This window comes from Schistocerca americana, chromosome 3 (assembly GCF_021461395.2).
Source record: "Schistocerca americana isolate TAMUIC-IGC-003095 chromosome 3, iqSchAmer2.1, whole genome shotgun sequence".
NCBI classification, from domain to species: Eukaryota; Metazoa; Arthropoda; class Insecta; order Orthoptera; family Acrididae; genus Schistocerca; species Schistocerca americana.
In genome coordinates, this window is record NC_060121.1 from 977,915,087 (window position 1) to 977,928,162 (window position 13,076).

The 13,076-nt window shown below is 42.8% G+C and overlaps 1 protein-coding gene across 1 annotated transcript in view; it reads right to left on the reverse strand.

The window, feature by feature from the left end:
* LOC124606883 (mannose-binding protein C) overlaps nt 1–13,076 on the reverse strand; it is an 806,223-nt gene that overhangs the window by 3,171 nt on the left and 789,976 nt on the right. The window contains exon 4 of the mRNA XM_047138980.1: nt 12,617–12,725. Coding sequence (XP_046994936.1) covers nt 12,617–12,725 — 109 coding nt within the window. The remainder of the gene's footprint in view (nt 1–12,616; nt 12,726–13,076) is intronic.

A 13,076-nucleotide genomic window follows, 5' to 3' on the forward strand; every position in this document is an offset into this window, starting at 1 on the left:
CCTTTCGTTCCCCACAAACACAGCACGATTCGTCGACAGGCAGTAGAGGGAGGACTTAAGGTTGACCGAAGTGAAGGGAGGGAGAGTGACGTAGAGCCGATGTAGTGGGGAAGGGAGAGGGGAAGAGAGTGAGTGAACTAGAAAAAAGTGTCGAGTGTGCTATCTGTGAAGAGTATGAAGTACCAGTTCATTGAAATTGAGTGGTTAGTTCACACTTGACTGGAGTGAAGCGTTCATTTCAACGACTCATTCGCGAGCTCCCCATCACAAATGTGCAGTCTGTGGCTGGTTCGCATTGTTGAAATATTCGCTATTGTAGTGTTGGGCAGTTGGCTGTTACCAGCGCGTAGCGTTGCGCAGTTGGAGGTGAGCCGCCAGCAGTGGTGGTTGTGGGGAGAGAGATGGCGGAGTTTTGAGAGCGGATGATCTGGACGTGTGTCCCTCAGAGACAGTAAATTTGTAAGACTGGATGTCATGAACTGATATATATAGTATGACTTTTGAACACTATTAAGGTAAATACATTGTTTGTTCTTTATCAAAATCTTTCATTTGCTAACTATGCCTATCAGTAGTTAGTGACTTCAGTAGTTAAAATCTTTTATTTAGCTGGCAGTATTGGCACTCGCTGTATTGCAGTAGTTCGAGTAATGAAGATTTTTTGAAGATTTTTTGTGAGGTAAGTGATTCATGAAAGATACAGGTTATTGTTAGTCAGGGCCATTCTTTTGTAGGGATTATTAAAAGTCAGATTGCGTTGCGCTAAAAATATTGTGTGTCAGTTTAGTGTTGATCAGAATAAGTAAAGAGAGAAATGTCTGAGTGCGTTCAGTTCTGCTCAGCTGTTTGAAAATCAATTAACGTAAGGGGTTTACCAGCACAGTAATTCACTAATTTTTCTAAGGGGACGTTCCAAATACATGAAATTATAACACGATAATAGAAACAGATAAAATGAAATACAAGAAACGTATTCAGGCGACAAATCGTAAGTTTAAATAAAGAAAATCAACAAAGTAACACTGGAATTTGCTTAATTTTTCAGCTCTTCCAGGAGCTCCTCGACAGAATAGAAGGAGTGAGCCACGAGGAAACTCTTCAGTTTAGACTTAAAAGTGTTCGGGCTACTGCTAAGCTTTTTGAGTTCTTGTGGTAGCTTATTGAAAAAGGATGCAGCAGCATACGGCACTCCTTTCTGCACAAGAGTCAAGGAAGTGCATTCCACATGCAGATTTCATTTCTGCCTAGTATTAACTGAGTGAAAGCTGCAAACTCTTGGGAATAAGCTAATATTGCTAACAACAACGTCCAGAAGTGCTCGTGGTCCAGACCTGAAACACAGTGGCACTAATGTGAACGTGCTTCAAGAATCGACATGGCACAGAGAACGAGTATAGCCAAGACAAATACCAAAACGCTATATCCCGTTAGTGGGCATTAATATGGGGTATGTTGACCCTTCCGCTTTATTTATTTATTTTTCCGTGGGACCAAATTAAGGAGAAGTCTCCATGGTCATGGAATGAGTCAATACATGAAATTATAACACGATAGTAGAAACAGATAAATTGAAGTATAAAAACATAGTTAGGCGACAAGTCGTAAGTTTAAATAAAGAAATTCAACAATGTAACACTGGAATTTGCTTAATTTTTCAGCTCTTCCAGGAGCTCCTTGACAGAATAGAAGGAGTGAGCCATGAGGAAACTCTTCAGTTTAGACTACTACTGTTTAGACTACTGCTAAGATTTTTGAGTTCTTGTAGTAGTTTATTGAAAATGGATGCAGCGGAATATTGCACTCCTTTCTGCACAAGAGTCAAGGAAGTGCATTCCACATGCAGATTTGATTTCTGCCTAGTATTAACTGAGTGAAAGCTGCTAACTCTTGGGAATAAGCTAATATTGCTAACAACAAACGACATTAAAGAAAATATATACTGTGAGGGCAATGTCAAAATTCCCAGATTACTGAATAGGGGTCGACAAGAGGTTCTCGAACTTACACCAGATATAGCTCGAACAGCCCGTTTTTGAGCCAAAAATACACTTTTTGAATCAGAAGAATTACCCCAAAAAATAATACCATACGCCATAAGCGTATGAAAATATGCGAAGTAGACTACTTTCCGTGTTGAACTGTCACTTGTTTCAGATACTGTTCTAATGGTAAATAAAGCAGCATTTAGTTTCTGAACAAGATCCTGAACATGGGCTTTCCATAACAGCTTACTATCTATCCGAACGCCTACGAACTTGAAATGTTCCGTCTCGCTTATAATATGCCCATTCTGTCTGATCAAAATATCGGTTCTTGTTGAATTGTGAGTTAGAAACTGTAAAAACTGAGTCTTACTATGATTTAGCGTCAAGTTATTTTCCACAAGCCACGAACTTATTTCATGAACTACATTATTTGATACTGTTTCAATATTACACACAAGATCCTTCACTACCAAGCCGGTGTCATCAGCAAACAGAAATATTTTTGAATCACCTGTAATACTATGACAGCTTGAACTCTCCTGGAGACACTTTTAATGAAGTGTCTTTATGCCTGTACAGGAATGGGAGCCCCATCTTCGTCAAGAGCCGAAAACATAGAAGGAAGTGATTTTTTTTTTCGTTATCATTGGAAATTGGGCCTAGAGTAAAATAGACGCTGGTTTCAAGTGGAATTCTGGATAGGCCAGTCTATTTAAGAAGCATTACTGACCAAATGCTGCTTTATGACAGGGTCCTCTTTCATGGTGACACAAAAATACATCGAAAATGCAAAGCTAAAATGTGTTCAAATCCTTCCGGATCTGTCGTTTTCTTGAGTGCAATAAAGGGACCACATCATAACCCACGAAAAACACACCTATACTATGACAGCATGTCTTCTGTACTTTACTGTTGGCACTACCTGTAAGGTATCGTTCTCCAGCCATTCACCAAACCCAAATCCTTCTGTAGGACTGCCACAGGATAATGTGAGTCATCACTTCAAATCATCCACTGGCCAATGGCGTGGCTCTTTACACTACCTCAGGCGTCACTCAGCATCGACTGCAGAAATATGTGGCTTATGACAAGCTGCTGGACCTCTGTACCTCACTGTCTTTAACTCCATACTCGCAGTCATTATGCTAGCTGGACTGCTCATAGCACTTTAGAACTCACGAACTGATTCCTTGCGATGATTTCGCGACATATTCTAAAACCGCCGTCCTCAATGCTCGTCGGTCCCTCTCCACCAGTACGTTATGTCTGGCTGGTGTTGGTTAAACTGTGCAGATTCGCGTTTCCACTTCATAATCACATCAGCAAAAGTTGACTTGGGCAGTTTTAGAAGGCTCAAGCAGCCTCAATTGATATGTTACTCTGGTGACATCAAGTGACTAGTCCATGTTCCGTCACTGAGCTCTCTTGCACGATCCATTCCGCTATTACTGCCGCTGTGCTGATAACCCCACACTCATTTTACACTGGCGAGTTCGCCTCTGGTGGCACCTACTGATCAATTCCCATGGCGTAGAGGGGTCTGGATACTTTTGGTCAAATAGTGTATATGACGTAACAACACGATAGCGATAAATATCAAGAGGTTGCAGAGCGTGCCTTGACTGAACTCATCTTGGGAAACGTTATCCATTCACGCTACAGACCGCCAAAATTGCAGGGAACAACGTCTGAGGCTAGGTCACCCCTCAGCAGAGAACAAGAGTTGGTATGGGCCTAACAGCAGCCGGGTCGTGTGACGGCGTCGAATGCGTCAACGCCTGACATCACCACCCTCCCTCCTCAGGTCCGTCTGAGTGAAAACTCACGTTTGACGGCAAAGACGCGGGAGGCTTTGTCTCTTCAGTAGTGACTGTGGTTGACGTTCCCATACATGGTTCCTAACCTCAGTTTATTCCTTTACAATGTTCGAAGTGTGTAGGTAGTGTTTGGCTTTACAGGTGGAAACGAAAGGAGTGAGTAAACGACAGTGAAAAAAGCAAATGATCCTAATAAACGTAGGCCCGGGAACCAATTGTTTCCTCCATACGACTTGTTATAGCTGAGTAAATGAACGCCGTAGAGCAGGCTGTTCCAGCTCGTGGGCTCCGCTGTGAGCCGCAGAGCGCTCCCTGCTCCAGGGAGCCGTGTCGCTCGCTGTGGCCAGTCAAGTGGGCCGGCACGCCGGCACGTGGCACGGCTGGCTGAGGCAGGCGGCAAGGCAAGCGTTTTGATGTGCCAGCTGCGTCTTACAAGATCGACAACCTCACACTCTTAGCTGCTAAGACGTGGTGACGTGCTACACCAGGAAATACGATCTTCGGGAAATAAATGAGAAACAAATGTTTTACAAGAAATTGCATACGAAATTTATTGGGCCTCTGTAGTTTGAAATTTTCTTTTCATTGCAAGATCGGAAATATGGCGTCAAAGTGTTCGCAGCGTTAATGCGCAGGATGGCCTTCATTGTTGCATCCTGAAGAAGCGATCGTTCCTTACTTTATAGCTGTTTTCATTGCTCACAAGGGAACCTCCCCATCGCACCCCCCTCAGATTTAGTTATAAGTTGGCACAGCGGATAGGCCTTGATAAACTGAACACAGATCAATTGAGAAAACAGGAAGAAGTTGTGTGAAACTGTGAAAAAATAAGCAAAATATACAAACTGAGTAGTCCATGGGCCACGTAAGCAACATCATGGAGAAAGTGTGCTTGGAAGCGCCGTGGTCCCGTGGTAGCGTGAGCAGCTGCTGAATGAGAGATCCTTGGTTCAAGCCTTCCCTCGACTGAAAATTTTACTTTCTTTATTTTCGCAAAGTTATGATCTGTCCGTTCGTTCATTGACATCTCTGTTCACTGTAATAAGTTTAGTGTCTGTGTTTTGCGACCGCACTGCAAAACCGTGCGATTAGTAGACGAAAGGACGTGCCTCTCCAATGGGAACAGAAAACATTTGATCGTAAGGTCATAGGTCAACCGATTCCTCCACAGGAAAACACATCTGATATATTCTATACGACACTGGTGACGGCATGTGCGTCACATGACAGGAATATGTTGTCGACCCACCTAACTTGTACACTTGGCGAATGGATAAAAAGATTCTTCTACCTTGCCCGATTTAGGTTTTCTTGTGGATGTGATAATCACTCCCAAAAAAGTGATGAAAACATAAGAGTTCGTCACATAAACTGAAAATAAAAATTTACACTTGTCGGAAGATTGGAACCTAGGACCTTGCGTTTCGCAGCTGCTCGCGTTACCACGAGACCACGGCGCTCCTGCGTTCCTATCGTCTTTATTGTTACTTATCTTCCCATGAACTACTCAGTTTGTATATTTTGTTTATTTTTTCACAGTTCTACACAACTTCTTCCTGTTTTCTCGATTGATCTGTGTTCAGTTTTTCAAGGCCTATCCACTGTGCCAACTTATAACTAAATCTGAGGGGGGTGCGATGGGGAGGTTCCCTTGTCAGAAAAGCTACTCACATCAAAACGTAAATCCAAACATGCACATGATCTGAGCGGCATTGTTGTGAAGTTTGGGAAATGTTTTTTCTGTAATGAACACTACCATCGTGACAAATACAACGTGATGTAGTACCTCTCTTTCAACAAAGTTGAATTTTGCAAATCGATAATCTCCAATTGAAGCGACGATGACAAGTCATCGGTGGAAACTGAAAAAGGAGTGCTGAATACCTTAAGTTCCATTTCCAAACTAGTGAGGTCTCGGAATCGTGTCTCAAACGACGTGATGAGCTGCTTTAACTTTGCTTGGTAATCGCCGAAAGTAGTACCATCAGGTAGTTTTAAAGAAGCAAGATGATTGAAGAACGTTAGATGTCCATTACTCATCTGTCTCTCAAATAAACGTGACTTTTCCATGAACACTTTGATCTGGTCGTGCATGTCAACGATTAGCTGCCCTTTGCCCTGCAATGACAGATTTAAATTGTTCAGATGCATAGTTATGTCAGCTAGGAACGCCAGGTCTGATATCCATTTTATATCTTTCAGACAACGCATTTCTTCCCCTTTCATTTCGAGAAAATGGGTACTTCCTCACTAATGGCAAAGAAAACATCAAGAACTTTTCCCCGACTCAGCCAACGAACTGTACTGTGGTAAGATATATCCCCATACTCCGCTTCCACATCTTTCAGGAATCCTTTGACGACGCACAAAATTCACACAGTTCACGACATCTTTGTTTCAGCACACAGTGCCTCTTGGTGCATTACAGAACACGAACTATGTTGCATGTTTTGATACCCTCCGTATTACGAATCCGTTTTTAAACATACGTCTACTGGTATGTCGTTCTTAAGCCTGGCTACCAGTTCTCTGCGTGCAACGCCTTCTACCTGACTGTATTTAATTCTGTATATTGTACCTCTTCGCAGAATTAAATACTTTATGACATACAAAACACTGCGGTCGACCATCCCTCTCAATGAATAGAAAGGTATCCTCCAATAGAGGTACAGAGCTCCCGCGGCTAGTCATAGCTGTCATTGAGCACGGACTATTACGGCTGCATGCGGCCAGGGGGCAGTGAGTTCGCTTTCCCCCTCCACGCGGGCTCTGAGCTGCCGCAGTGAGCGCTCCGGAACAGCCTGCCTTAGACAGTGCCCCGAGGAACTTGAGGACTAACGTATTACAGCAAGTTGTCCACATAGTCACTGTTAATGTGAAGGCAGGCTTCACCACGCATCCTAACCGATGCCAGTACACGTTCAGAACTCCCAGTCTTGTTCCGAATGCATTGAGAACCATCTAAAATGGGTTCCCACATATAGTCGACACTCTCCACAGGGCTAGAAAATATTTGGAAATTTGTGGTAAGGTCTTTTGGGACCAAACTGCTGAGGTTATCGGTCCCTAAGCTCACACACTACTTAATCTAACTTAAACTAACTTACGCTAAGGACAACACACACACCCAAGCCCGAGGGAGGACTCGAACCTCCGATGGGGGAAGCCGCACCGACCATGACAAGGCTCCTAAGACAGCTCGGATACACCGCGCGGCCTCAACAGGGCTAGAGTACACCAAAGCTGTAATATATGCCTGCAAATAAAATTCCGAGGGGTTCAAGTCCGAGAACCAGGGACGTCACAGCATTACCGAGCCGTGACAGATCACCTTTGTCAAAGCACTATTCATCCATTTTTTGGTACCTGGAATGATGATAAAACTAAACGCGGGCGTTTATTAATTTGTAATTTGCTCCTCTTTCGGAGTACACTAACAGTGTTGTAACATTTGTATGAGTGCCCTTCTGCATACGTCGTATCGGAGACACCATTCGTTTTTCAGGATCTACGTTTATTAGGGTGTAAGTGGTAGATTCTACCCAAATGCCATCCTCAACTGCACGTGGTCCACCGTGCTTCAGACTGACGAGGCTCTGGCAACCGAATGACTCCCGGGATAAGGAGTCCCCCACTACCCACCTCCTCTCTTGCCAAGAGCGGATTGAGATTAGGGCACTCTTTTGGCCTAGAGTTGGGAAACTGGCTCTAAAGGCGGAGGAACTGTGAAGATGGTCAACGGACGGCATAAGAATGTAGAATACACTGGACAACGACTACATTAAAGGCCTTATGGCATGTTCTGGTAATAGTCATTGCTATGCTCATGGCGAAATTAGCATCCGTGGTAAGTTCCTCAGTCGGATCTCTGGGAGCAACAGTTATGAGTACAAATACATAATAAAATTAAAGAAATGGATAGAGTTGGAGCATAAATACTTGGAGTTACTGAGATGCGATGGCCGAACACATGAGGTATTTACATAAATGGACACGGGAAGAGCAGACGGGAAGCATGAGCATGGAGTCGGTGTAATACTACCAGCAAAATTAGCAAAATGCCACGAAAGTTTCATACCTATACCAGCTCATATAATGTTACTGCTGCTGATTGATTGGTAGCCTTACTGATATAAATATAACGCAAGTGTAAGTTCCTAAAATGGACAAGGAAGATGAAGAGATAAAGGAATTTTATGATAACACAAATAGGAATTTTGAGAAACCTTTACAAATATGAGTTGTCAGTTATGATGGGAGATTTTAATTCGAAAGTATAGGAAGGAGAAGACCGCTACGGTCGCAGGTTCGAATCCTGCCTCGGGCATGGATGTTTGTGATGTCCTTAGGTTAGTTAGGTTTAACTAGTTCTAAGTTCTAGGGGACTAATGACCTCAGCAGTTGAGTCCCATAGTGCTCAGAGCCATAGGAAGGAGAACATCAGACGTGGTAGGACCAGTTGGGCTAAGAGACAGGAATTCTAGAGGGGATGACTTGAAAGTTTGGCGGTTTCAAACGATGTAGTGATCTAGTTTAAACTTTCACCTAGAAGATTGTATACATGGTAATTTCCAATGGACAGACCTGGGAAATGTGTGAGAAACCTGACTGATTTCGTGCTAGTAAATAAACGTTTCAGGAACAGTTGCACATCAGTAAAAATATACCCAGAAGCAAAACTAAACTGTGATCACACACCGCTTGTATGAGTTTTCAAAGTTAGAATGAAGAGAGCGAAGAGGAAGAAAAAGTAGATCTACAGTTTGAGGAAAACGAAGGACCCGATAGTGAAACAGAATATACAAATAGAACTCAGCTCGGCGATTAACACAGAAGACATCACAAGTATCAATGCCAATTTAGAACTGAACATATTACAGAATGTTCTGCATGAAATAAACGGAAAGTACGTGGAACCAGAGAGAAAGAAGAGGAATCCACGGATAAGATACTGAATGTATTGGAGGAAAGGAGATTAAATAAGAGAAATCCAACGGAATACAGAAAGATAAATAAGGACATCGGAAGAAAAATAAGGGAGGCCAAAGAAAATGAAAAAGTGAAGGAATGCGAGGATATCGAGTTTTATCAAAGTAAGTATGATAGATTCAATGTAGACAAGAAAGTCAAACAAGTAACAGGGAAACATGGGACGAGCATCAATGGAAAACTAGTGGATGATGCAAGGAACTTGATGGTGGAATTAGACGACACGAAAAATACATGGACAAAAATATATAGAAAATTTATTTCATGGCATTAGATGTACTTTTGATTCAAGTATAAATGAAATAAATTGCACAGATATACTAACAGTAGAGGTTCAAACAGCCATCAAGGACGGAAAGGCCGTGGGACCAGATAAAGCAGAAGCAGAGTTCTTAAAATTAATGGATGAAAATCATATAAAATAGTTAACCCAAATTTTCAGTCATATTTATGTATCTGGAAACATTCCACTGGAGTAGCTGAAATCAGAGTTCATTACTCAGGCCAAAAAGCCAAGTACAAAACAATGCGGAGATTATCGTACGATAAGCTTAATGAGCCATATTTTGAAATTGTTTTTGAGGGTGATACAGAAAAGAACATACAGACTACGTGCGGAACAGATAGCTCCTAATCAGTCTGGGTCTGTTAATGCTTTGTGTACGACAGAAGCCTTGTTAGTATACAAGTATTGTTTCAGAAATGCAGATATGTAAATAAAAATGTGTTTGCTTTCCTAATAGATTACCAGAAGGCTTTTCATAGAGTAAAACAAGTCAAGTTGATGGAGATTTTGAGAAATATTGGAAAGGAAGTAAGAGATCTGCGAATCATAGAGATCGTGTTTTGGAGTCTAAAAGCAGTGTTGCTTATTGACGAAGAACATACTTAAACCGTCAAAATTCTCAGGGGAGTAAGATAGGGATGTATATTGTCACCCATACTATTTAATATCTACTCCGAATTCATGTTTATAGAACCCTTGGAAGAAGCAGAAAAAGAAATTTTGATAAAGGGAATAACATTAAACAACATTCGATATGCTGACGGTACTATTTTATTTGCTGACTCTATTCAGGCATTACAATTATTAATGGATAGAATTGTAAGAGTCAGCAGTCAGAAGGGGCTTGAAACAAACACCAGAATAACAAAACTCGCGGTCGTAAATAAGGAAAATATTACAGGAGTAAACACTGTCATAAACCAAAGAACTATAGAAAGGCTAAAACAATATACATTTATTGGAACCATAATAAATGAAAATTGGAATAACTCGCAAGAAATCAAGATTCGTATCGGGAAAGCAAGAACTGTGTTTCAGAATATAAGTGCTGTCTTCTTCAAAAGCCATAATCTAAATCTTAGGACAAAAATCAAACTTTTGCTCCGCTATGTGTATTCTGTCCTGTTATATGGGGTAGAGACATGGACCTTAAAAAAAAAAAAAAAAAAAAAAAAAAAAAAAAAAAAAAAAAAAACGCGGGGAAGAAGCTGGAGGCCTTTGAATTGTGGCTTTATAGGCGGATCCTGAGAATACCTTGGACCCAGAGAGTGACAAACGTAGAAGTTTTGAGAAGAATGAACACAACGTGTAAATTAATCAAGATAGTGAAGTGCTGAAAGCTGCAATGTCTAGGGCATATGATGCGTAATACAAGTAGATACGATTTGTTACAAAAAATACTTCAAGGGAAAATCAACAGCAAAAGAGGTCCTGGAAGAAGAGGAATATGTTGGTCTGACAACCTTAGACGCTGGTTCAGTATGTCTTCAGCAGAACTACTCCGTGGTGCTACCAACAAGAGAAGAAGACCCATCACTATCGCCATCATACGAACCTGAAAGGCACCGAGAGAAGAAGACGTTTATTAGGATTATTGGCTTGTTTCATTGTCCTTTACTCGTCCCTTTCGTTTGCACCTGTAATTGTGAGACACCATGTATATAGGGACACATTCAAGATGTTTGTAATCTCTTTTCACCAAGATGATGCTTGAACAGAGGCAGGTCAAACGAAGGCAAAGACATTTTTGCAACTTGATTAATTATGAAATGAAGACAGAAACTTGGTTTTTTAAAATTAAACTATGGCATTTTTCTACGCCGGAGAAACATATCTGTAGGAGACAAACTGAGAGCTATTGTGTAATTCTCTCTCTTTGTCTCTGTCTGTCTGTCTGTCTCTCTCTCTCTCTCTCTCTCTCTCTCTCTCTCTCTCTCTCTCTCTCTGGGAATGGAGTGATGACATGTAAAATGTTAGAAAATGACTGATATTAGTGACGAACACGGTGACATTTAATTCCCAGTTTAACCGGATTGAAAAAGCCACCTCCGTGACCCTTCTAGAATGAATCAAACAACCATTAAATCATAAATATAGTGACATTAAAATACAGGGAATGGAGGAGTTGGAAAAAGAAAGGGGTGTTATAATCACATGGCTAAATTAGGTGATAAAATTGCTTCGATTTAACCCTGTGGATAAATTTGGTGCCTTTACATGGCTAGCAGACGCTTTGGATAATTTGAAGTGTGTGAGAAAAGTAATGAGACTGACTTTTTATCTGCCAAAGTTTTTTGTTTTTTCAAACAACAATATTGTCCCCATCAAAGTAGTTCGCTTTGAGAGCTAAACACCGACGGAGCTGTTGTTGCCAGTGTTGGCAGCGGCGTTGAAAGGCTTCAACTGGTATGGCCCTTAACACGTCGGTCACGTTCTGTTCAATGTTCTCCAGAGTCCCAAAATGACGTCTTCTTAAGACATTTTTCAATTTCAGGAAAAGAAAAAAACTGCAAGGAGTGAGATCAGGGGAGTAGGAGGACTGTGGAACAGCAGGAATGCCTTTTGAGGTCAAAAATTCCGTGTGGAAGTACCCATTTGACACGAGGCATCCAGTCCCTCGATTCACCATTTTCCTAGGCCTTTCAAGGACATCTTTCTAAAACATTTGGTTGACAGTTTGTGGCAGAGGGGCAACGGCCTTGCCGCAGTGGGTACACCGGTTCCCGTCAGGTCAACGAAGTTAAGCGATGTCGGGCGAGGCCGGCACTTGGATGGGTCACCATCGGGGCCGCCGTGTGCAGTTGCCATTTTTCGGGGTGCACTCAGCCTCGTGATGCCAACTGAGGAGCTACTCGACCGAATAGTAGCGGCTCCGGTCAAAGAAAACAATCATAACGACTGGGAGAGCGGTGTGCTGACCCCACGCCCTTCCTATCCGCATCCTCACAGTGGATGACACGGCGGTCAGATGGTGGCCCGAAGACGGAGTGCTTTGTGCCAGAGGAGCTAGTTTCTTATGCACGGCATCCTTATTGGCCAGAAAGTCGGTTTTTGATGTTGAGGCCTCCCTGAGCGAGGTGCGTCTTCAATGTGTTCTTTGGCCGTCCAAACATTATTTGCGCCAGCGAAAAACTTATGAGCTTGACAAGGAACGTTCCCTATAGGCCTGTTTCAACATTTAAAAGGCCACGCTCGCAGATTCCCCTAGTTTAATACAAAACTTGATGGCATGACACTGCTCTAAATTACGCTGCTCCCCAAAACACAACTAAACCGATGGCGCCCTGAAAGATCACGTGATGGCTGTACAGAGCTGAAACTCGGACTGAGCATCTGGAGGGGAATTAACATAGCGATCTGCACAAGTAGAACAACGCAGATGGCTACAGTAGTATCAGCGTCATTACTTTTCTCACACGCCTCGTACGTAAGCTGGGATAATGCAAGGCCAGCTAGAAACAATGGATCACAGAGTTTCCGTACACTGTACGAGGATTCCGAGTTGAAAGTGTCTAGCCTTGGCAGTGAACGGTACGTACCGAAGTCTCGTATGTGCTTCTCGAGGCGGTCGTTCTCCTCCTGGCTGTTGATGCTGGCCAAGTGCATCCCGTGGTAGCGGCAGTACTGCGCCGCGCGGTACCAGTTGGCCTGAAACACAACAAAACACCGGCGTCAGGCGAGCCGGCCAAGCGCAGGGGCGCCCAGCAGCCGACGCACAACTTGCGCCTCTTGTTACTGCACTAGGACCGCGCCAGACTGTTGTCTGCATCCAGCGAGGCAGCGGTAGCTGGTGCTGTGAGGTAGGCAGAGCGCATTGCGGTGGGCTGTCGCTGAAAGACTGGAATCTCATCACACTCACAAGGGGAGGCCGCCAATTGTGAAATTCAGATTCGATTCATATTGCGCATAATAAAAGCTCATGACCAGAGGTGTAATGTGGCAAAGCACCAAGATGCACTTCTCAGCCGTTGTCGAGAAAATCGACAGTTAAAAGAAACC